Source organism: Pogona vitticeps, chromosome 4, assembly GCF_051106095.1.
Source record: "Pogona vitticeps strain Pit_001003342236 chromosome 4, PviZW2.1, whole genome shotgun sequence".
Lineage (NCBI taxonomy): Eukaryota > Metazoa > Chordata > Lepidosauria > Squamata > Agamidae > Pogona > Pogona vitticeps.
In genome coordinates, this window is record NC_135786.1 from 196,990,559 (window position 1) to 197,016,624 (window position 26,066).

The 26,066-nt window shown below is 38.7% G+C and overlaps 1 protein-coding gene across 4 annotated transcripts; it reads left to right on the forward strand.

Moving 5' to 3' along the window:
- Positions 1 to 172: 172 nt before the first annotated feature.
- On the forward strand, positions 173 to 23,058 carry LOC144589338 (uncharacterized). Of its 4 annotated transcripts, none has more exons than XM_078393762.1 (5): positions 173 to 1,329; positions 10,663 to 10,793; positions 16,981 to 17,182; positions 19,500 to 19,571; positions 20,276 to 23,058. In XM_078393762.1, exons 1-4 carry the CDS (start codon positions 1,134 to 1,136, stop codon positions 19,553 to 19,555), a joined length of 585 nt encoding a protein of 194 aa, XP_078249888.1. In that variant the 5' UTR covers positions 173 to 1,133; the 3' UTR covers positions 19,556 to 19,571; positions 20,276 to 23,058. The 4 variants fall into 4 exon arrangements, 3 of the variants coding, with proteins under 3 accessions (XP_078249888.1, XP_078249889.1, XP_078249890.1); XM_078393763.1 differs by lacking the exon at positions 16,981 to 17,182 and adding an exon at positions 17,223 to 17,333; XM_078393764.1 differs by lacking the exon at positions 16,981 to 17,182.
- Positions 23,059 to 26,066: the final 3,008 nt, after the last annotated feature.

Here is a 26,066-nt window from a genome sequence, read left to right on the forward strand (position 1 = left end):
ATGTGGCACATGTGCAGTGAAAACATGGACAAAAGTATATTTCTTTGCTACATCTTAGAAGGCATGTGCAAATGTGATTATACTGTTGTTGGACACGTGACTTGCCCTGTGAAAATATACAGATTTGGTTAGAGAGGAAGATACTGACTAAATTCTCTCTGGTGCTGTCAGTGTAAATGAGATTTTGCCACATAGCTTGGGGAGTTGCTGGTAATTAAAGAGTTCCTCCATAAATCCTGAGGTTTGCATCACTCACACAGGTGAAGCAGTGACTCTTTAATCAGCAGCAATCTACCACTGTCAACAGCAGCCAAAATTGCACACCTGTAGTTAAGAGTAACAAATAAATTGTTCATTTTCTAACTTTTTAAACTATGTCCCTAATCCTAATTTTAACATTTAATTATTTGAGCTCCCTCCCAGTGTTGTAGCAGTAGTGTCACAAATCATGCATCCTGTTCCTCTAGATGTATCCATTGGAGGTTTTTTTCTAACCTCACATGCTGCCTGGAGAAGGTGTAGCTGGGATGGGATCTGGGCAGGGTGATGGTCAATCTATCTAACACTAACCAATTCTTCTCTCCTGCCTCTGGGGGGAAAAAAGAGTCCCACCTCTCTGCTCAGAGTATTTTGTGACTCTGTTGGAAGCAGTGAGTTTGTTGAGGTTGGTTACTGAAAGCAGTCATATTTGTCAGTTTGATGTCTGATCTGTTGATTTGTAATGAAACCTTTTATTATTATTTCTCCTACTAATGTCTCAAAGGGAGTTATTGAGACTATATGTCAGTTAATGAGAAAAGGCAGTGGACTACTTGAAGCTATTTTGCCCTGGAATCCATGCACTTCTGCTGTGCAACTATCGGAATTTAACCAGAAATTAAAAACTCTGCATCACTGTTGGATAGGAGCTCAGCTCAGTTCCAATTGGTGCCAGGTGGTCACCAGCCTGTATCTCTCAAATTGAAATCCCAGAAATTGATATTTGGTAGCCTCTTGGCATTAAACAGAGCCATTTAGTTCACATTTAAAAAGAAGAAGAGCATTGTTCTTGGATGAATACATCTGCCAGGAGGAGGTGACTAGCTGGTGTGCAAGTTGTAGGGACACTGGGTTTCCCAAATGTCTGTGTTGAAATGTGGCAATGCTTGTTAGGGCATCCTATTAGGAGCATGGGCTCAGTTTGGCATCTGGGGACTTTTAATGGTATCATGAGAAGAATCTGCTCAAATTCAGCACTGCTCTCACTCCCTTTCACTCCAGTTCTTGAAGAAATTCTGAATGTTATTTCCAGCGACCTAATGAAAACTAGGTGCCTGAACTCAAATAAGGGTGAGTACAAATATGATATTCATACTGAATCTTTTCACAATCATTTGCACTAGAAGATGCTATAAATTATCAGAATACATTGCATGACATGACAGTGTGTCTCAGAATCTTTCGTTGCTTATTGTTGTTGTTTAGTCATTATGTCATGTCCGACTCTTCATGACTTGTGGCAGGAAATAATAAAGAAAATGTTTGGGAGTTGCATATAAATCTATCTATTTCAGACAAAGATTTTTCAAAGTAAACAACAAACTCAAAGTGCTTTGGAAGTTAAAGTCTACGTTATGAAACCAGATATTAAGGGGACCTGACTCATTTAGAAAGATGTCAACCTTCTCAAAAACCTGGCTCAAATCATGATTTGGGGTAAAAGCAATACAAATAGGTTCTATGTTGCATAAGCAAGCAAGAAACCATTTAGTAACAGCTCAGCACACATCAGCTGAAAGTACCCAGGTATGTTTAACATACAGATTACTAAGTGAAGTGGTTACCTTAGCAACTGAAGCTATAGAGGTCTAGAAGCGCCTGCTGTACCTATGTACCTTCCACTTGCTTTCCAGTGGTTTTATGGACATAAGGCAAGAGAAGTCAATAATGGAGAGGCTATATAGTTTATCACGGCCCTCATTGTTTCAACAGGCCCTCTCTCAGAGAAACCAGCACGTGCCACAATGGATTTCTGAACTCTACTGTGCATGCCCATCTATTAAAGTCTTGTTCTCCTTTAAATAGTCACAATAGTGCCACTTAGATCATTACGTTTGTACTGAATCTATGCCAAATGTCTGTATTCCCCATACAGGAAAGATTGTCTACATAAGATCTGGCATATCGGTGTTCTTTTAACATGACAATATGCTAGATGACTAGTATTTAAAAACATACAGCTATAGAGAGTTTTCCATGGCTTCAAAGTCAGACAGGGGGCCTCCATAAACCTTCATTTTAAAAAGGAGGAAAATCTAAAGTTAACAGTAAAAAGCAAAAGCAAACTGTGCTGCTTATATACTGCCCCATAGTGTTGAAGCACTCTCTGGGCAGTTTACAAATTAATTACGCAGGCTACACATTGCCCCCCCTAGCAAGCTGGGTACTCATTTTACCGATCTTGGAAGGATAGAAGGCTGAACTGACTACCTGGGATTTGAACCCTGGGTCGTGAGCACCATTTTGGCTGCAGTACAGCGGTTTAACCATTGCGCCACGAGACTCTTGCAGTAGCAGTCACAATAGAAGTTTCTCCTTGCCTCAGCCCTCCATGTGACCTAAAATTGTGTCCAGAAAGTTTCTTGTACCATTGAATGCAGATAAACAATGAATAATTATTTTGCCATCCCCATATATCAGAGTATAACACAAAGTGCAGTACAGTAGTTTAACCATTACTCAGTGAGGCTCAACTAGAGTAGGCAGAACGAGTTAAGTGAAAGCCTTTATTACTGTACATCAAGGAAATATCTCCAGACTTAATAAATTAGATGTTAATTAGATGTTAAACACTGGAAAATGCATACTAGTCAAACATGATGATTGATATGGCTTTCACACTGATTTTTAAGAGGAGTGTGATTGTGGTTGGTAAGGATTTTATAATAAGAGAAATGGTCCTCATGGTTCAGCCAATTTCTGATTTCATTTTGTGTGGTCCAATCTATGTATACTCATATCCACAATCACCTCTATCCGTTTCATGCACCTGACAAAGTAGAAGACATAATACCAAAGGTTCCACGTAATCCTGATTTTCTGTTGCCATACAGAAATATGAGGAATGCTAACACCTGTTTAAGGCACAGTGGGCTACATACAGACTATGAATCACAAGGCTGTTATTATGGAGCCCCAACATGCCTGCCACATAATCACCACACACATCCTAAAGAAAAGAAAATTTTAAAACTTTGCTTAAGGAACTCCCTCATTCTCTCTGAGGGTGTAATGGGCAATTCTGGGGGGGGGGGATTTCTCTCCCATAGCACCCTTGGTGCCCCTCATAGCACCCAATTTTGGAAAGTATTTTGGCCATTAGAGGGCAGTAAAAGCAAACTTTTAAAAACTAAGCTCTTTTTTTCCAGTTAAACAAAAATCCATTATAGAGAATTGCACTTAATTTTTTTAAAAAATCAAGAAAATATGCAAATTGGCACTTTTAGCCCCACCCCACCCCCTTGGGAATTGGGTCTTGAGTATCCAGCAAATCTGAATTATGGCCCTTGACTCTGCCAAGAATAGTCCAGTTAAAAAAGAGATTGCAGATTGTTTCAGCAGTACATCTAAAACAGTATTTCCAGGAAGGAAGATACTTAGGGGTGTTAATATTTCATAAGTGATTCTCTTTCCAAAGCCTTTGGGAAAAGAAAGCCTTTTCCCTTAGTCTGAAAGTGTGCTCTATTCTTGGCCTGTAAGAAAGGATGAGAAGACTGACTGATTACTTCAGAGGCGATGTGGTCTTGTTTCTTTTTTCCCTTTGTTGTTAAATAAGAGAGGCTAAGCTATAGCAGTTGTAAAGGAAACTTGCTAGCACGGTTCATGAGTTTAACAAATCTTCTTGTATTAAAATGAAGTGGGAGGGTTTCATCCCCACATATACCTCTCCTTACCACCGCTATCCCATTCTAATTTTCCACGGTTCTGAATAACAGTGTTTCTTAAAAGCTGCAATTGCAGAGGTCAAAAACAATGCAAATCAACACAGCTGTTCCTGGAGCCGTGCCAGCATGTAATCACCTGCCATGTGTGCTAATTCCTCCTACGATTAAAGACCATTATTTCCAGTAGAGACTGACAGCCCCATTGTCAAATATGTCATCCCTTAATACAGCAGACTTCGGGGTTGGCTGTGCTTGGGTAGCAGCCTTTCCTCTGTCAGCTTGAATTACGGGTGTGTTTTAATGCTTCGAAAGGTAGTCTTTAAAAAAGAAAGAAAGAAAGAGTCCTGGGCCAGCATTGTCAACAGGAGATGAAAGAAAATATGATTATCTCAGATGAGATGCAGTTCAGGTGGCTGGGTCAAGAAATGACACAGGCCCAACTTTCTGGTTGCATTTGTTTTAAACGCATGGAATAGGCCTCAACAGCAAAGGAAGACAACACCATAGTTAAATTTTTAGAAGTGAAAACAGCTTGTATTTACCACATTCCAAAACGTTTTTATGCAGCACTTGATCAGAAGCATACTTTTCTCTCAGTTCTCTTTTGTTATCCTAGGGTTAATTAGGAGTAAGGAATGCTATGCATCTTAGAAAGATATATTTAATGACTATAATGTGCCATTTTCTTTAGTTATTTTTTTTTTGGAAGCCCAATAAAGCTGAGGTTCTTGCCTTGTGCCTGCACTGCATTAATAATTTTTTTCATTTATCATTCACTTTTTCATTGATCATTCAGATCCTTCAAAATAAAATGATAAAAACAGCATTAAAAAAAATAAAAATGAAAATTCAAAATGATCCTTTCTAGAAGCCAGTTGGTGGAAAGGAAGGAAATTCTATCATGGGAGAGAGGAAACCTTAAGAACCCCAACCAACATGGTTGTCAACAGTGCACAATGCTCAAGGAATTACCCTCCCAATTTGTAGAGGAGGGAACAGGCCAGCTGTGAAAGGTACTTGGTGTCCCCTGTTTACCTTGTTCCTTCCCATTTCAGACTTGAGAATTTTTCTAAAGATGGAGAAAAATCTTTGGAGGGGGCATGAATATTCTTATGAGAGTGATTAACAAGTATTAAGCAAAAGTATTAAGCAAAACATTTCAGCTTCTGCTCTCTCTGGTAAAAGTACACTGTTTGCAAGGTGGCAGTTATAGAACTCAGGAGGACAGGGTATTGCAAAGCAGATGAATGATGTTTTCTGTTTTCTGTGGGGGGGAATGATGGTTTTCTTTGGCAAATCTTGGAGTTATCCCAAATCTCCTCCTCCTGTGTCATGGTGCCATTTTGATTACAGCAGGATACACAGCCACCTCTTAGTGTGAGAATTAAAACCCAATTTGGCTACATTTTACAGTGTGTGGACCCCACATGAGGTAAAGGTAAAGGTTCCCCTTGACAATTTTTGTCTAGTCGTGTTCGACTCTAGGGGGCAGTGTTCATCCCCGTTTCCAAGCCATAGAGCCAGCGTTTGTCTGAAGACAATCTTCTGTGGTCACATGGCCAGTGTGACTTAGACACAGAATGCTGTTACCTTGCCACCGAGGTGGTCCCTATTTATCTACTTGCATTTGCATGCTTTCGAACTGCTAGGTTGGCGGGAGCTGGGACAAGCGACAGGAGCTCACTCCGTCCCGTGGTTTCGATCTTACGACTGCTTTGTCTTCTGACCCTGCAGCACAGGCTTCTGCGGTTTAGCCCGCAGCGCCACCAGGTCCCTTAGAACCCCACATGAACTATCTTTTTAATCATGGAAAAACAGCTGTCCGACAAGGTGGAGGCTGCTATACTTTGGAAGCCTCTCTGGGTGAGTCAACATGTACTGTGTAAATGGGGTTCTCCCTCCCATGAAGAGATGACAGAAAAAGCAGCCTCCCCCCTTTTTATATATTCATATTGCTGTGATTAAAGAGACAACAAAGGGCACATACCTAATAAGATCCACTTTCTGTGTGTGGACTCTTCATGCTTAAAGCACAACTAAATAGGGCTGAAGGGTTGCACTGTCTTAGTAATATATACAGGAAGGTGAAGGGGAAAAAAGATAAATTAATAACATTAACTGAGAAAGAATAAATTTAAACTGAGTCAAATTTACATTTTCAGTTTTTGAAAACTAATCTAAATACAATTTGGATTTTTTTAGTTTAATATATGTGTTCACCTCAGGTTTCTTTGTCTTGGGAGAAATGTAGAATGAAAAAGAGAGAGCCATTGAGTTTCCAAAGACAGTATAATGGAATAATCAAGAAATGTATAGTATTTCATTATCTTCTGTATGTAAAACAAGCACAACACTTTCTAAATCTGTAGATTTTCTCCATCCTGTATCATACTGACTCCACTAATAAAACATACAGAAGATGTGAAATACACTATTAGTTATTGAGCTGAGGAAAATATATTTAAAATTGCCATTATTCAACTTCATTTTTCATACAAGGTCGCCTTGTATGAAGAAAGAAATAGAAATGTGAAGGGGAGTCTCTATGTTATCTTAATTAATCTTCTCACTCCCCAGCTCACGACAACTATACCCTTGTGGGAGCTGAAAATATGTTATAAGAAAATGTAGAATTTGATGACCTAAGTGCTTAAGCACAGAGGAGTTTTCCCTTCTTCAGCAATGATAAATAAGCTGGGTTTTTTTCCCTGCAAAGGCAACAGCTCTCTCTCAATAAAAATGAAGTCAGCCATACAATTTATGTAAGCAAAATCTGTGAGGCAGGGATGGGTGCTTTTAATTTGTCTCATAAACTGATCAACACTGTATTATAACTCAGTAGTGAAGTGCTGTTGTTTTTATGTAAGCAATTTTTTTCCTGAACCCTTAGAGCTAGGCTTGCTATGTGCAGCTCAATGAAGTGATTTGCTTCTGAGGGACATTGTCAGAGAAAAACATGGAGGAAGGAGGTACTTAGTGTCTGGTGGTGCAGCAAGACTTTTTAGAATGCTGTCCTTTGCAGAGAAGAGGTTTGCCATTGACAAAGCAATATATCAATCCTGCAAAGTTACAGCAATTTTATGGCACTTTAATTATCATGGTTCCATCCCAATCCATCTTGGGATTTGTAGTTTGGTGAGATATTTAAAGAACAGTGTGTGAGGCAGTGCACACCTGCCATCATAGAGAATTCTAAGTACTGTACCTTGCCAAACTATAAAACCTAGGAATCCATAGGATGGAGCCAAGCTGTGTTGCTGGCATAACTATGGAGAGCAAGCTGGCATAGCTGTGTGCTACAGATGCATTCTTGGTCTCTGTTTCTGGCAGCAAAATATCTTGGGCTACATTTGACAAGTTGGACAGGAAGATGTAAGCTGCCTGAATGCTGAGCTCCAATTTGAAGGAAAAGAAAGGATGTTATAACATTCTCACAGGAATAAAGGTAAAGGTTCCCCTTGACAATTTTTGTCCAGTCGTGTTCGACTCTAGGGGGCGGTGCTCATCCCCGTTTCCAAGCCATAGAGCCAGCGTTTTGTCTGGAGACAATCTTCCGTGGTCACATGGCCAGTGCGACTTAGACACGGAACGCTGTTACCTTCCCACCGAGGTGGTCCCTATTTATCTACTTGCATTTGCATGCTTTCGAACCACTAGGTTGGCGGGAGCTGGGACAAGCGACAGGCGCTCACTCCGTCGTGTGGATTCGATCTTACAACTGCTTGGTCTTCTGACCCTGCAGCTCAGGCTTCTGCGGTTTAGCCCACAGCGCCACCATGTCTCACAGGAATATTATTCTTTAATCAGCATTAATTTTACACATTGCTGAGCTTACTTTGATTTGTTGTGACTCTAACCTCTGCCCTTTCCCACTGATGTCTCCTGTTACCTGCAATATAGAGCACTTGACCTTCCTCTTTGTGACTCATTTTTCCCCTGAAACATTTATGTCATACAGAGGTTTTATTGTGGATCTAAATTGGAACCTTTACATTCAGACTAAAAAGATATTACTTTCCAGAGTGAATCTATTCATTTTTATATATCTTAAACCTCTATTTCTACAGCTGTGGTTATGTACTGTTTGCTAAGCCATGTTTAATTTTCTCAAAGATCTGTTTTCCCTTAGAAAGTACTGTATATTTTAAAATGTGTGTGAATGAATATATTCATTACAGCTACCATCCTGGTGACACTTTAATACCAAGGCCTTATTTTGTTAACAGGCTGTGGAGCACAGAATAGGAGTGCTGAGTCTATAATACAATTTCATCTGTGAAACTGTTAAGTGTGGCTGAATGAAAGCATAAAGTGATATGACAGCACATATCATCTCATTCTCGTGTCTGGCCTGCACCATATGCTGAATGATAACTTTTCTTTTCCTATTAAAATTAAAAGCACAAAGCCATTTATCGTGAAGGTTTCCTTCAGCCATGTGTTTTTATTTGCTTTTAATTTGCAGAGAAGCTTTTGGGGAACTTTTAGCCAAGTAGCTGGGACAGTGGATAAAGGAGAGAGAGGAATGTTGTAGTCTATGATTTGAAATGTTTTTTGCTGCCAGTCGTGCTGTTTTCTATTTGTGGTACTGTCTAGGGTTTGTAGTAATTATATAATTTATGTTTCATATTTTTCTTGTACATCATCCTGAGTAATGATTGGCTAGATGGGTGGTATATAAACCAAATAAATAAACAAGTATATTTTAGGCTTACTCTAAGACATTGATGGTTCAAAAACCTTCCAGGAACCATCTGAAAATCCAATAATTTTCAGATTAAAATTATGGTTTCATTTCTCTCAGATGGAGGGAAGGCAAACAACAAGTGCATATTTTAATTTCCTTCTAATACCTGGTTTTGTATAAGCAAAGGTGAGCAAAATGATGAACAAAATATGATCTTTAGATAGTGGAATATGGTGGATTACCAATATTTTAATATATAAAATAAAAACAGTCCACCTTGTCATTATGTGCTGTCAAACTGATTCTGACCTATGGACATTCTATCAATTAGTGACCACCGAAAGGTCCATTCATTAACAATACTTCTCAAGGCTTTCAAACTAAAGATTGTAACTTATTTTATTAAGTCCATCAATCTCATATTTTGTCTTCCTTTGGGCGGGGGGGTACCTTCAGCTTTTCCTAGCATTATTGTCTCTTCTACTAAGTCATCTTATCATTATGTGGCCAAAATATGACAGTCTGAATGTCAGCATTCTTGCATCTACAAAGTGTTCAGGCTAAATTTGAATTAACACTCAATTATTTGTCTTTCTGGTAGTCAATGGTATTAGTAAATTTTCTCATCCAGCACCTCATTCCAGGGGAATATTTTCTTTTATTGTAAGCTTCTGTCACTGTCCAGCACACACACCCATACCTAACAACTGGGAATACCGTAGAATGGATAATCTTGGCCTTGGTCTCCCGTGTTTCACCCTTATTCCTAAGTACCTAGTTCCTTCATTATCATGACACCACATTTCCATCTTCTGATTTCTTAGCTGCAGTCTTCATTTTGATTGCTGGCTGAGGCAATGTTTCGATTTCTACATTGTCAGCATTGGTTATCTTCTATATTCATTATTTCTTTCTTCTTAATGTTCCCCTGTAATCCTGCTTTTTACCCTTTGCTTCTTTGACCCTCCTTAGTAGTCATTTCAAGTCTGTGTAATTTCTGGGTTTCTGGGTTCTTAATCAATGCAGTAATAACATTTTCCAAGTCCGATTGGGTCTCTTTCTGGTAGGAACAACACAATAACATTGTAATGTAAATAAACTAATGCAGTTGAATCAAACTGGTAATGTGTGTGTGATATTAATTTTCATTAAAGCCATTGAAATTAGGATGAAAGTACAATAAATGTTTATTAAACCATTAAAGTTCTGTTATAAATATGTATTATTCTTCATTAGGAAAGCAATAGAATTTTGTCTTTATTCTAACTTCCTCAATTCCAAAAGATTTATTTTAAACAGAAATTATCTGCTCCTTTTCTGAAAGTGAATCTTTTGATGCACATCTGATCAAGCTATCAAAGTCCCCATTATTATGTATTGCAGTTTCTCCTGGGAGCATTTGATTAGATCATTTGCCCTGTCACAGTGACAATCCAAAAGATATTATCTGTCTCAGGGGGCTAAGAGGAAGACTTGGGAGACAAAAAAGAATGGTTGTCATTACATGCACAAGGGATTTGTACATCTTGAAGTCAGGCAACAAGAACGTAATTTAGATTGGTTTAACAATATTTGTGCATTCTAATTATGTTACTGAGGAGAGGATAAATGTGGAAATAAACCAGGAAGCAAACATGACATAATTTCCACCCATGCACGTGCTATTATTTTCTGCACAGTTAATGAGTCAAATAAAACCCTTTAACTCAGCATATTTTTGCCCCTTGGCTGTGTCCAAAGAGAATGTGAGGAATAGGAGGCGGATGAGTGTGAGAATAAAGGAAAGAGTAGAAAAATATAAGGGCAAAAATGGGTAGTTAAAATATACACAATTTCCTTTTCCAAGATAGCCAGATAGCTCAGTGAGTGGTAGATAGGAATCAGGAGTTTTACGCCTTGTAGGAGAAAAGCCAGCTTGTATGATCCCAGAGCACCACCAGAAGAAGGGATTGGTAAACACTTCCAAGTACTATATACCTGGAAAACCCTGGAAAGAGTTGTCACAAGTCATAATCACCTTTATTACACATAACTGTATTTTATTTTCCACAGGTGCAGCCAAAGTTGAAGAGGCAAGAAGGGAGAAGAAAAGTTCTTGCTGGTATTTGTCAGCCAAACAATCCATTGAGTTCTGTGCTGTCAAGTTGGAACTGACTTACTGTGCCCCTAATAATGCTTTCAAGGTAAGTGAGGTATTTCATCAGTCTTATTCTCCCACTGAGTTCCTATGGCCAAGTGGGGGTTTGAACATTGTTCTCCAGAGTCCTAGTCTGTCACTCTAGCCACTATACACATTGGGAATCCTAAACTATCCATTACAGAAAAGTTATAATTAGTGTACAACTAGCATTTGAGAGACGTTACTAAGACAGTCTTTTATGCCTGAGAAATCAGAATTCTGAAGACAGAACAGACCTATGCCCTGAAAACCAATAAAAAAATCAACAGATTCACTAGTTACAAGCAATAGGAAAAGTTGCCCATCTCAATTATAGATCAGGTGTATCTCATCTGAAGTGTTACAGAACATCAGCTTTGGAAACATTCACTAATTATTTGATATTGAAAATCTACCTAGTGATAGATTCTTGGAATATGGCCTGGAAGTATCAATCCTTAGAGTCTTCTGGAGGTTGCCATCCAGCACCATCAAGCAACCAGGACCCATGTGTTACACATGGAAATTGCCTGAAACATGTTCCACATGATTGCTTCATGTGACAGCTAGGTCACATAGAATGTCTGTAGATATTACCAGCTGGACTTGGTGTTAGCTGGAGAGAGTATACAAAGTATTTAGTACCCCAAATCTGATTGTTATTTTATGTCAGCATAACACAAATAGCAAACTATTTGGTGGCAAACTGCTCCAAGTTGCACACAAGACTCGGTATGCAATGGGTAATGTCTATGCTGACGTCATCAGTTGCAGCAATCCACTTCCAAGGGTTACTTCATTTACATTATGCCATCAAGCATAACTAACAGGATTTTGGCCAATAGGGATAATCCAAAGAGAAAGAAATGTGGTTTGTTAATGCAGGAGTTTCATAGAAGATGTTTCAGGTGGCACCTATGTGACCATTTCGCCAAAGAAATTTGCTCTTTGATGGTCAAACAATTTAGGGCACTGTTTGAATTGGATACCCATTTGGAAAGCAAAAAATAGAGTAGCAAGTAGCAGAATAAATGGCTCAGAGAGCATTAGAAAACGTAAGATCTGTATTTCTTCGATGTGCATCTCTCTTATTCTGGCCCTTTTCTTTAAAAAGACAGCACACTGTGCACTGACCTTCATCAGGTTTTCATATGCTGCCTACAAGCTAGTACTAAACTGAAAGGGACTTTTGTACCATGGCCTCTGACCCACCACAAAGAAATTCTGTATCTCAGGACCCTTTGGAACCTGTGCAGGGTCCCTTTGAGTCTATGGCTAGTGAGGTTCTGTCTTAAATAAGCCAGTGTTTTCTTTCTACTGCTTCCCTGCACCATGTAGCAAGTCATGCTGTGATCTCATCACAGACTCTTACCTAGATTAGTCATCTTGCTTGAAATAAGGTTTGTTTCAGACAAGAATACTTAACTAGGTTGTTTAAATGTTATGTTTTCCTAAATGGCAGATCTCAGTGTAAAAGAATGGCCAGAACAATAAATGAAACATAGACATTTTAAAACAGAGGAAAAAGTTTCTGCCATTAGAAACATTTAGACTGCCAAGCATAGCAGTGTGGCATGCTAATTGTGTTACTCAGAACAGTAAGGATACAGAGGGATTGAAAACTGATACCTTGAATAATAAGCACTCCAGTGGGACGTTCCTGAAGGAATTAACATGCGTCCTCTCACATAGAGGATATGCCTATGCGACAACCACATTTGGAATACTGTGTGCTGTTCTGGTCACTCTAAAATGATACTGTTGGCTGGACAAAGTGCAGACAAAGTCAATCAAAATGATTAAGTGTGGCAGCAACTGTCTTATGATGAAAACTTCCAATGTTTGGAGCTAATTTACACTAATTATCTCCAAACATTGGAAGTTTTCATCATAGGAGAAAAGGAGTGCTAGATCCAGAATAGACCCACTAAATCAGAGTAGATCCACTAAAATTTATGAGACTTTGAAAAGGAAACCATTTAGATTTGTTGGAAGTTGCAGTTCACACTTGAGAGATTGAATTTGGAGAGATCACAGTGGCCCTCCAAGTTAATACTGAGCAACTTTGCTTAGCCAGTGTGAGAAAGAGCAAGCCTCTGCCCGAAAGAAGGAGGGTGTGCCGTTCCCTCAGACAACTGCCACAGAGGGTTACAAGACTATCTATACTGTACTACCTGCAATGACCCAATTGGGGATAGAAGAGAAAAAGTGGCAAAGAAGAGGAGGGAACAAACGAGAAAGCAACGGTTGAGATGGAGGTCCCAATAGAAGAGGGATATCTAGTTATGGAGGTAGAGGAAGAGATAAAAGGAGAGTTTGACTGGTTAGAGGAAGTAGTACGGGAGGAGGAGAGAAGAAAGAAAGAGGATAGAAGGGAAGAAGACATACCCTTAGGATGGGGGTGGCTAGAAATGGAGGACCCGTGGACTCGAAAGAGAGTCAAGATGAAACTGCCTATTGAGGAAATAGAAAGGAGGCAGCAATACCATCAGACCAGCCAAACTGAAGTGAAGAAAGAAAGAGGGAAAGGGGAAGTGCAGAAAAAAACGAAGGAAGCGATAGCGGTGCAGTTAGATGAAATAGAACCTCTAGAATGGACCGTGTTTGTGAATGATCAGACTAGTAGATCAGACCAAATTAAAAGGGATTATGGGAAACTACTAAAACAGCAATTGGGAAAGCGGCTAGAATGACCTACATAGCTATTTCTTTGTTTTAAGCACAACATTTCATGAAATGTTTTGGCTATAAAATTGAAGTACACATAGCATACATTACTGATTAACAAGTCTGTAAAGTGCACATAAACTATCTAGTGTGCTGTGCTCTAATAATATGCTGCCAAATCAGCTCCATCCCATTCCCTGTGATTTCAGGGCTAAACTCTGAAACCACAGGTCTTTATGATGTCATGTGGTGAAGCCTTCTGCAATATTTGCAAAATGACGTGTGTATGGCAAACACAGGAAGTGGAGACATACAATGCTGAACTTATAGACCAGTGAAGTAGAACTACTATGAGCCTTTCTTCCAGAATACGCTAGGAGAGATTTGCAGGTTGTACTCCACAGCATTCAGATTTCTAAAGTATGTTATGTCATGATCACACATTGAGGACTCTTGCAGTGAAACAAAGAGAATTCTAGAGTAGGTAAAATAATAAAAAGGACAAGAGTTTTCTGAGCATGCCAGCATGGCATGATCTGGAAGCAAGATCAGGAATCCCTAAATCTAGGATTGCTTTCCATGAGATTTTAAGGCCACAGTTTAAGTCCAGGCCACTGAATTATTTTATGTTTTAAAAGGAGATCCACAGCAAGGTTTCACACATCATTTTTCAAGCTTAGATAATGTTCTGGTCCAAAGTGTGCATTTCTGTTTTGTTGACATTGTGTTTTAAGAGTTAATATACAGTAAAAATTCTATGTTCCGTTGGCATGGAAAGATATGACTGAATGCACTCCAATATATTTCAGATCAATACATGCTAACTGCTTCAGAAAAAGCCAATGAAGTCAATTGCATTTTCCAAGCCCTTCAACTTACTGATAGAAAACAGAAAATCACCAGTTTTTCTGCCTGTATTTTGGCTGTGCTCTGATTTTACTCTGTCTTCGTCAACCTTATTGATATTTTTGGATTCAACTTGCCTTGTGATTTAGACTAGCAAGTAGTGACTTCATCATCCTGGCTTCCACCAAGTGTTTTCTGTCTGCTGATAGTGTTTGCTCAACAGAACTAATGATAACGCTTTTTACAGTCATCTCAGCAGAGGTTGCTTCAGCGGCTCATGAGCCTGTTCAGTATAAAACTCTTTCTGACACATTCTTGGAACAGAGCAGAATAGATTACTGTATGTCTTTTCTTCTTTTAGTAAATGAGGATATGAATATTTAAGAGGAAAGAATCGAGCAGAACTTATTAACTTCAGAAGCATTTCAAGAGTTGCTTTCTTTACAGTGTATTTATTTATTTATTCATCACCTTACCCCTACCCTTCCACCACTAGGTACCACTAAGGGCTAATTTAAATCAAGTTCTGTATGTACAAAAGCCATGCCCCATGTATGCTGGGGTCTTGCTCATGCGAGCCAGTCTACCGACCACATGGTGGGGCTTCTTTCTGGCTGGGACATAGACTGTTGTTACTGTACTGCACATAGACATTAAATGAATAGGAAGACAATGGAACAAGACTCTTTAAATGATATGCCATAGCAGAATTTGGAAAAGATAATATTTTTGCTTCCAACTCCCTGAATTCCCTAGCTTGGGACATTTGCAAAGCAGTAACAATCTCAAGCTGTGAGCTGGACGCCATGGAACTTAATATAATCATGAGTTCTTCTGTACCCAGAATCTCCTTAATTTTTAAAGTCCTTGCATTGTTAAATATATTGCTTAATATTAAAGATTTCCTGGATTTTTAAATATTTCCTCAAATCATGTCCTTTCTTTCCTAATCTCATTTCTGGATGAGAAACTGAAGCACTCTGTGCTCTAAGGAATTTTAAAAATATTCTATGTATTATCAAGTTTAGCTATAATGTGTCCTGATCCCAGTTAAACTGCATGGATCAGATCCTTTTTTCGTTGGATACTTTTCCTGTTCCGTGTTTGGTAAGAACACAAGAGAAGGCCTTCTCTGTCACTGCTGCCAAGCTGTGGAACTCCTTCCCATGGGAGACCACGTTGTTACCCTCTTTGGTGTCCTTTTGCAACCTTTCTCTTCAGGCAGGGTTTCTCTGAGTACCTTGCTGTCTAAGACAGGGTTCCTAGAAATAAGGTTGCTGCTTTATATCAGTGGTTCTTAACGTGGGCAATAATGCCCCCCAGGGGGCGATTTCATTTTTCAGGGGGGCGGTAGAATGAAAAGGGGCGGCGTGGGGGCGCTGGAGCAGAAGGGGGGCGGTAGGGGGGCGCTGGAGCAAACCAAACCTGTGAAGATGGCTGCAGCCTTTTTACAGTGTGCATGAATATATATTTTCCTCCAATTTTAATTTAGTTTCAGACTTTTTGTCTTGAAATTTTTAGTTCCTGCATTTGTTTTTATGCCCTTTTTATATTTCTTTCTGCATCTTAAAATTCACTTGCAACTAAATCATTAAATGTTACTTTTTTGGGGGGCATTTCATTTTCTTGGAATTTAATTTTGTTTTCAGAGGTCATTGGATTTAAGTGTCATAAATAAATAAATAAATAAATAAATAAATAAATAAATAAATAAATAAATAAATAAATAAATAAATAAATAAATAAAGATATCATCACCGCGGGGAGGGGGCGATGATAACTTCCTCAATGGCTCAAGGGGGCGTTTCTTTCAAAAAGGTTAAGAACCACTGCTTTATATCATCATCAACAACAACAACAACATATTTAAAGTTTTTAAAAGTGATAGTTTTAATACTGTAAGCTGCCTTAGGGTGTTAATATTTTAAATACCATCTATTGCAATCACCTCAAAAACGCAGAGCCTTTTCCTTTGCCAGATTTAATGTAATGCCTTCAGCAGTATTATCTGGCAGGTTTTAATGTATTCCTTACAATGAGAGGAACTGCTCTTGTGAACTGGAAGGAACTGAGTCGCTGGTACACATGTGTTTATATTGCCCTCACTACTCAGAACCCCACGCTCAATATCTGGGCTCAAGGTAAGAGGGTGGTCAGATATAGACAGAATGTGTTTTCTGTTAAACGACAAGGTTGAAGACAGGGTGGAGAAAGTAGCATGCTTCTTAGCACACATAGTGAACAGGCCAAAAGAGCACATTTTGAACCAGCATTCCCTGCTTGAGCCAGGTTTATGGATCCTCTGATATAATCAGTAGGCTAATTACGACAATAAAATTTTTAACTATTATTATTATTATAAGGTACATTAGATAGGGTGGAGAGTGTGTCTTGCTGCATAAATAGTAAAACTACATTGAATCTGAACAAACTTTGATATGGTTCTAGAAAGCTGCAAACAGGTTTTACTGAATGTAGTTTGGATTAGGTGGTTTGTGTATGCCAATAAAGGTTTGATTGATTGATTGAGTGATTGAGTGATTGATTGATTGATTTAAAAAAACAAAATTAGGGAGATTTGCATTCTCTATTAAATATATAAGTATAATAATCATTTGGACTTGGATGCTATAATTGACACAAGTCCTATAAATGTAACTATGGCCCCAGTGTTAATGGATACGTTTCATTTGTTGCAGCCTGATGACAGGGACAGGACTTGTGGAGAGGGGAAGGGAATCCCATGTCTCTTGGACCCTTGCCCTTCCAGATTTAGAAAAGCTGCCAGAGTTGGAGTAGCTGAGTGGGTAGGAGGAGTCCTGAAGCCCCACCATGTGAGACTGCCTTCACACTGGCCTAACTTCATGCAGGCCCATGGGCTGTGTTCCCAAGCTGGAAGAGGTGATATTAACTCCTAACTTGCTCTGTCTTTCTCTGCCAGTTTCTGCAAGCAATGTCATTTGGCTTCTTCCCATGCCAGACAGATGCAGGTTATGTACAGTACCTGATTTTTGCACAGAAGCATGTCACCATATACAGATCATATCACATGGTATATAAACCATCCTGAGCACCATACCTTTCCTTTGTATGTGCTATATATGTTTAAATATTTTTGCTAAACATCTTGGATTTAATCATGTAGCTGTAAATTGTATGCATTTTTTAAATGAAATCTACTCAGGATCTCTTCAACTTTCAGTTATATTATAGCTTTTGAAATGAGAGCCTTCAAGTCCTGTGAACTCAGTAAATGTTTTAACTGATTAAACCTAGCTAAGACTGATCTGTACAGTGGGGTCTCTACTTAAGAACGTCCCTACTTAAGAACAATCCAACTTAAGAACAGCTCCATTTGCTAAATTTTGCTTCTACATGAGAACAGAAATCCAAGATAAGAACAGGAAAAAAAACCTTTCCTGCTCTTTTTTAACCTTAGGTCATCTTAGGTTAAAAAAAATTCTCCCCCTAGTGGTAGAGTACGTATTAACCAGCTTTGCATTAGTTCCTATGGGAACTAATGGGAACTAATGCTTCAATGTACGAACGCACCTCTACATAACAAAAAAACAGCCAGAACGGATTAATTGGTTTTCAGTCCATTCCTATGGGAAATTTTGCTTCAATTTAAGAACGTTTCAACTTAAGAACACCATTCCAAAATGGATTAAGTTCTTAAGTAGAGGTTCCACTGTAGTTTCTATGGACGGAAAAGAGCAGATACAGTACGGATTAAATGGTTTTCAATGCATTCCTATGGGAAATGCAGATTCAACATAAGAACTTTTCAACTTGAGAACCACCTTCCAATACGGATTAAGTTCTTAAGTAGAGACCCCACTGTACTGATTTAAACAAAAGTGTTCATCTCTCTTTTATTATTGTCATTTTGCATCCCAAAGGTCCAAATGTACCTCTTTTATGTCATATTTTGTCCAGTTAAAACTTTTCCACCTGAATAAGATTTATACTCATTCAGTTCTATTAAAACACGACAGAAACATCAATGTAATGTGGTTCTGCTCAATTTATACATCTCTGCATGCTGGTCTAGAGAATTTCAATTTCTGTTAGGAAAAACATCCATTTTCAAAATGAATCCTAATGCAACTTCCACAGTTCACACCAAGGCCACAATAGAGTGCCTTGTAAATGATTGCATAATTTATTTCAGAAGCAAACTCAGTGACAAATATATTACTTTGGAGAAAGGAAGTGCTCAACTGTATATGAATTACAGCTCTGTATAAATGGTCTTTCAAAATTCTGAGGCAAGAATTTGCAGGTAGAGAAACTGGAGTTAATTAGTTTGAAATTTTGCAGGGAAAGGTGAAACTCCAACAGTCCCTTAAAGGTGGAACTCAACACTAGTGATGGTTGCAAAGGTGGGCTCGTAATTAACAGTGACTATGATTTCTTGGATTATATTTTTGAAGGTCCCGTAAAATTGCTAGGTGGTAAAGAATAAACACTTGATTTTACTCTTACACATCTCTTCATCGTTCTGCAATTTCTTTGGCTGCCCACACCTCCTGATCTAAACAGCCTGGTAGGAACAGTTATCTTGGGACATCTTCCTCTGGGCTTTAACACAACTGGGGGAACCTGGGGAGATGTTGGCTGCCACAGAGATGATAATACAATGATAGATGAGATGTTCATAAATTTTTCTCAGCTAAGATATGCACAAGAATTCTGAACCTCTCCAGTGGGAACGTCTCTGAAATTTCTCCTCTTTTGAAATGCTTTTTGAAGGCAATTCTTTTCTATCAAATACAATGAGCTTTGTTGATTTTTTTTTACATAAAACCGTCACTTTCGTGCCCTTGTTTTCTGAATGTGTCTGCTTCTATAATTGTTGCAGAGTTTTTAAATTTCTGGTAATGTTCTCTTTTTGCTACACAAATAGTAGTACAGAGATCCAAAGAACAGAATAGCTACAAAGTTCCTCAGTGTTCACCCATTTCTCATTAACTGGCACTTTGGATTAGGATTAAGCATCCTTCAGTCTTGATAGACTATGGTAACATGCTCTGAATAGAGGACTTGGAACAGCGTCTAGTGTGGTTGAGGCCAATGTGAGAGTGACAATCCCATTAATTCACTCTGAGACATTTATAGGAGAAATAATATAAAAAAGCTTTATTTACCACTGCTTGAAATTACTGTTGTTTAAAAAGACTTGTTTATAGTGCTTTCTTTACTGTACACATACTAGCAACCAACCAAAGAGATCAACAGCAACAAACTGCCTTCAAAGAAAGAGAGAGATAGAACACTCAGCAGAAAGGTGGGTCTCTCTTTGAATCTCAAAAGCTGGAGGGATCAAATAGTGAGTGCTGGATAGATAATCACCTCAGCCCATAAAAGTACCTCCCAGTCACTAAAACTACATATAGCATGTGAGGTTTTAAATAAAACTCCAACATTATTTAACTCCCCTTTCCTTTATCTTAGATGCTTCTATCAAGAGATTAAATTTAGAGTTGGGCTGTCTATAATTAAAAAAACACAATTTCCAGAAGCCTAAATAGCAATATACATCCAATCTTTAGTCTGTTATGCACTTTTAACTTCAATGGAAAGTGGCAACTTAAAGACCAATGAGCATTATCTGGCAAAAAACTTTGTAGATTGTACCCTCCTTTGGAGTGCATAAATTGTAGCCCCAGTAAACAGACGTTTATATAGTCATGAGGGGAGAACAGAGATATGCTATGTAGCCAAAAGTCCACCAGAGTGATGGTTATCAAGCTGGACCTGGAAATGTTTACCTTTTTTTATTTCTACTCTTTTACCATCCCCAAAGTCTTCTGTTCTTGATGCGTGCTATGTAGTGTTCTGCTTACAATGCCAATGCTAGAAGAATCATTAAGAAAATCCCTTACTTCATTTCACTTCACATTTGTTCCAAATACTAGGTTTTTACTTCAACTGTTCTTGTAGATATATAGAAGCGTCCAGACGTTTACGTTTCCTGTGTGTTTCCTACAGAGTTTCCTACAGAGCATGGACAGAGTTCCTACTGCAGTCCTCTGAAGATGCCGGCCACAGAGACTGGCAAAACGTCAGGAAGAAGAACCTTCAGAACACGGCCAAAGAGCCTGAAAAACCCACAAGAACCATCAGATCTCAGCCATGAAAGCCTTCGAGAATACTGTCCTGTGTGTCATAATGTGTGAGCCATTATGAACCAGAGTGTAATTCAGTGTCAAGACAGATGGTCTTGTATTATGCCTTGCTTTTATTTTACACTGAGGTCTCAATATTTGTTTTTGTTGTGATTTGATAGCACAAGCAACCTTAATAGGATTTTCAAGATAAGTGAGATATCTAAAGAATAAATTTGTCACATCTCACTCTCCAGTGAATTTCCATGGCAAAGCCAGGGTATCAAATCCAGGACTCCTAAGTCCTAGTCCATTGCTCTATCCACTACACCACACTGGTTACCCTGGTCTCTGTATGCAGTACAGTATATACATCAGAGCTAAACATAGCTGATTTAAATCACAGACATGATTAGACTGGTTTTACATCTATATATCTAAGGAAATGAGCTTTAGTCCTGGTACATTTATGCCAAATAAAATGTGTATTTAAGGTTACACAAGACTTTGTATTGGTTCTGTTCCAAAAAACAAAAGTGGCTACTCCCTGAAATTTCCTAAAAGTGAAAGATGTGAAATAATTATTAACCCTAATAGGGAAGGACTAATGCTAACCTTACCCTGAATGCTATTCCCCCCCCCCAAAAAAATAGTGGAAAGAATTATCTAATTCATATCTTGTGCATTACTTTGGAAGAATGAATACCATCAGGTCTATGTGTCAAGAGGACTAATGGCTAAAATAAACATAGATAAAAAGTAAAATGCAAGCCTGATTTTCAGGAACTAGGATGATGCAGTTACTAGGAGGGTATACACAGAATATTAATCAATAGATTAATTTGCAGTTTGTTATTCAATGGTTACCTGACTGTGAAATGAAATTTCATTTATACATGTGTGAAAGACTGAATTCTGACTAAGACGTGATCAGGAAAGAAACAAAAAAATTCTTTTCTATGAAATCTGAAATTATATGGAACATCAACATTCAGATGTAAAGTGATCTCTTATTTTCAAGTTCTGTCAGTGCCTGGCTCATGAGAATCATAATTTTCAAATGACAGCTGCATTTCTAGAGGTTCCCCCCCCCTCCACAAAGAAAGTAAGTGGCCTTTGGTGTTACTCAAGCATTGTACAAAATCCAAATAACCTAGATGAGTAGTTAGACTCAATAATCCAGCCATCACAGTAAATCCCTTGTTACATTGTTTCTCAGAAAATGGTTTCTTTGATAGAGTGATTCAGTATTGCACATGCTAATGCAAGCCTGCCAGCTCAATGAATACCTCATGAATATCTCAAGCATCATTCAGGACTCTGCTCTGAGACACATTTTAATTCATCATCACCCAATATACAAGTTTGCCATTGTTCACCACCACCCATCTTCTGCAATTCAGGGTAATTTTGATGTGGCATAGACTGAGTACATTCACATTGCGACTGAATTCCTTAAATTATATTATCATACTATCTGAAGGCTTTACTTTTGCCCTTTATGTCTTAGATGTACACAGATCTAATGAATGAAATCTGACCTGCTTAACTTATTCAGGCTTGAATTACCACTTTGCATAAAATGTTCAGTCCAAATATTAGTTTAGGTTACCACCCATAGACTACACAGGAATACATTTTCATTGTTTTAAAATTTGTCTTTCCATAAAGGGATGGATTTTTTTTTTTTTTTGCAGTTCATTTACTATTTTAGCCATCCTAGATCATCACACTGTATGCTTTAAACAAAGAACAAATTGTAGCACATGTGCTGAGTTTGGTTTCTATTACTTCATAGATTGTGCTATTTGTACGGAAGTAAAGAATTCCAGAAAATATTTAGGGTTATTGTAATATAATTATAAATACTTTTTTTCCAAATATTTTTTATTTATTTCTATAACTACAGTATAACAAAAAACAAATCATACATAAAAACATATAAACTCAAAAACAATAACAGTGTTCCCCACCACCATAGACGGGACCTCTTGCCATATTCTTCTTCTTCTTCTCCTCCTTCTTCTTCTATTGTCCTCCTCTCTAGAACTGCATAGATTCTTGATTTGGAGCTTTTTTATAAATACTTTTGACAAATTTTAATTAAGGAAATATTGCCCTGGAATCTAATGTGCTGAAGGATAGCATAGACATGATTTAAGTAAACAAATAAAAGCTAACTCAGAAACATACTGTTTCGTATTACAAACAACTAAAAATTCAAAATTGAGTATCAAATTGAAACAATTTGTTGAGAAGAGGCAGAAGTGACAAGGGTCCCCAACCTTTTTCACCCCGCAGACTGGCTGGGGAAGGCAGGGCATCCCTGCACTCATGCGCATGTGTGAATAAGCGAGTAAGCACTATTGTGCGAATGAGTGTACACATGTGTAAATGGTGATGCAGTGCGTGCGCAAGCACAAATCAACTGTGCAGGAGTGAGTGCATGGGGGGTTGGAGTGGGAGGTCTGTCTCTGCGGCCTGGTCCGGCTTAGGCCACGGACTGGCACCGGACCATGGACCATGGACCTCTAATCTATAGTGTCCTTGGGTCCTTTTAAGGAAAAAGGCAAGGTAAAAATATTTTTAAATAAATACAGGATTCTAAATTAAGTTTGGTTGTATATGAGTGTAACATTGCTGCAAATAAATAAATAAATACAAATATCAGTCTTTCAGAAATCTGCTTTTTCTGCTCAGGACCCATGTTGGGTGCAAGGAGGTGCAGCTTTGTGGCTGCCTCTGAATTGCCATGAAGTGTCCAAATACATGTCTATAATCTATATGTTCATATTGATGCAATAGTTGTGGAGCTTCAGAGGGCCTCTGTAAAACCAACCTCGTCCCCTCCCTGGCTCAGTCAGATTTTTCTTGGTACTACTTTCCCATTTCATGTGCAGTACGCATAGACACAGGAAAGTATTCTAATGGGCCTTTTTAAAGCAATAAAAATGGAACTCTGTGATTTTTATTATTGTATTTTCCAATTATCTTCTTGCTCTAACAAATGCCTGCAGAGTTTGATCTGCTGCAGGTCACCATTTTGGTAAAGCTAATAATGTTGTGATCTCAGTTAATTCAGTGTTGAGTGTGTTACTTTTTTATTTCTGGATGCGAACACTATTTTTTTCCTTGCTGCTAACATCTTCAGAACGGGTGAGCTGTAGGATATCTCTAGAAGTTGGGGAAAAAACAGAACTTGTGACATCAATGATTTTCACACTGATTTCAAATAGTTTGGTTAGTTTATCAGTCATAACAAACTAATTGGTTTGTTCTGTGTGGACGTTTTCTAGATGGCCATACATTTATAATACAGTAGGACCTCTGTATCCACAGGATCAGTACTCAGAGCTCCACATCTGGCGCCTGAATGAATGAATTAACAAACAAACAAACAAACAAACCAGAAATACATATTCTCAAGGTGTATTACCAGGACTGTCCATTAAATGGGACCAGAGATTATGCTATATACAGGTGTCTTATTGGAAATGCACCTGTGGTGCATCTCTGGTGAAATGGAGAAGCCCCATTTCCAGGGGGAGGGGATGCAGCAGCTACTAGTTTGAGGAAAGGCTCCCTTGTGAACAGGAGGGCAGGAAACCCAGTCTTTTGGCAAGACTGGGCCGGGGTTCCCTCTCTCAATCATGCACAGACACCAAAGAAACCGAAAGGAAGTGCTTTGTTTATCCACTATTTCTGGCATTTGTGGGGGAGCTTGGAACCGATCCCTCTGGATATCACTATCCTGCTGTATTTGTTTTTTCTGTGATAGCCATCTTTAGGGGCAAAGCTGCAACAAGTACATTGACATTAATGATGATGGTATCAATATCCTATATTTTGATTAAATATTGTGGTTGAGCTGGTTGAGACTGAGGGTCAAACAATATATTACAGATAGCAATTCATTAAAGAGGGAATAACTTCAGTGCTGAAGTATGTATGATTGCCACAGCAGACGTTCTTCCTTATACCCCATAGTTTACAAATTCCTTTACTTTCTTTCGTGATGGCTTACTGAAAGGAAAGATAGACTTTGTTATGACTACTGAAACACAAAGGTCTTCCACAACCACATCTCTGGAAAACTAGAATGAGTTCCATTTTTAATGACAAGCTTTCTGTAATAGTCTGGCCCTGAATCTTCGTTGTAGTATGCTTTATTTTTTCAACTTTGATTTTGATTGGGCCAGTCAAGCAACCTTGAGTTAATCTGGGAGAGGCTACATGTGCCAACATGGACTTGGAACAGAAGGATTTGGCTGATCTTCATGGTTTTCCTCAGCCACCTCTCGGGCTGTTATACATCAGACAGAGAGGTACTTTATAGCAGCCATTCCCAACCTCTTTTTTTGCCATGGCCATAAACTTATTATGACAGAAATATAGGTCAGATCAGGATTTTATGAATCACATAACAAATCTTATAAGGTGGTGTGAGAAGAATTGTTTCCAGTCTGTGGCCCCCTTTAAATGGGCCAGAACCTCCACAGGGGGTCATATGGCACTCATGGCTGGTTTATAATATTATGCGCAACATGCCAAGAATACACTGTATGGGACACAGAAAATGCAGATGATTACAATAATACTGCACAATATTGTACGTAGTACACCAGCAATGTGTTATACCATAATAACAATCTTCACCTAGAGCCATAGCTAGCAATCATGGCATCTGGGACAAGTAGAACAAAATGTGCCACTAATCAATTATTGGTCAATGTGAAAATAATATAAGTAATTACAGCAGTGAACACCTTGCCAGTACCTCCCCTCTTCCACTGTCAGAGCTCTAATGAGATCCAAGTAGAGCTGCAGTTCAAAATGGGAAGCCTAGTCTACACATGATTTGGCTAGACCAGCCTTGTTTGGATCCTGCCTCTTTTTCAAAGCCTAGGCTGGAGATATGGTACTTTAAGCATTGGGCAGATTTGTGCTTTGATGCTTCTGCAGCCAGCTGCTTTTTCTCTGCAATCCTCCAACAGCTCCATCTATTGGCCTTATAGCCTGTTGAAACTCCCAGGTTCACTTTGGAGGCTTAGACTGCCATCCTGTTTTTCCAATAGCAACAGTGAAGGCTGCTGGGCCAAGTCTGGAAGAAGCAATACAACCTCCACTCCAGTTGCCCCATTCTAGATATGCCCTGCATTATTGAATCACAGAATAATAATTGAATAATTGAGTCAAAGGGGGTCTTTAAGGCCATCTAGTCCAACTCAATGCAGGAATCCACCAGATTTGTCATGCTATTATTGCTGTTAGTCTCCAAAGTTAGTGGAACGGTTTCAAAATGCTGCACTGGTCTTTCAAACAACCCAAGCAACACCTCTGGTAGAGAAACAAAGGACATGGTATACAGTTTCAGATAATACTTTCCATATTGAACAACCAGAAGATGTACCAAAAATGTGCTTTAGCAGTTATCTATTCCCCACCCCACCCCATGGATTCATAGCAAAAACAGAAACATGGTTTTAAAAAAACAGAACAATTACCTTACCCAAGCAAACATGTCTCTGCATGGCCAGGGATGGGACAGGGGTGTGCACTGAAAATCCTCCAACTGGGATACCTATAAAGGTATTGCTTACTCTTGAATTCATATTTTGTATTGACATGACCCCCTATTATTTCAATGGAATTACAAGGATATAAAGGAATAGGCT

Bases quoted from the DNA above. Each gene is read 5' to 3' on its own strand.
- LOC144589338 (XM_078393762.1), top strand. From the start codon at position 1,134: ATGTGGCAATGCTTGTTAGGGCATCCTATTAGGAGCATGGGCTCAGTT. The intron at 1,330-10,662 runs GTGAGTACAAAT...TATTTTCCACAG, and splicing joins GTGCCTGAACTCAAATAAGG to GTGCAGCCAAAGTTGAAGAG. The intron at 17,183-19,499 runs GTGATATTAACT...TACACATACTAG, and splicing joins GTGTTCCCAAGCTGGAAGAG to CAACCAACCAAAGAGATCAA.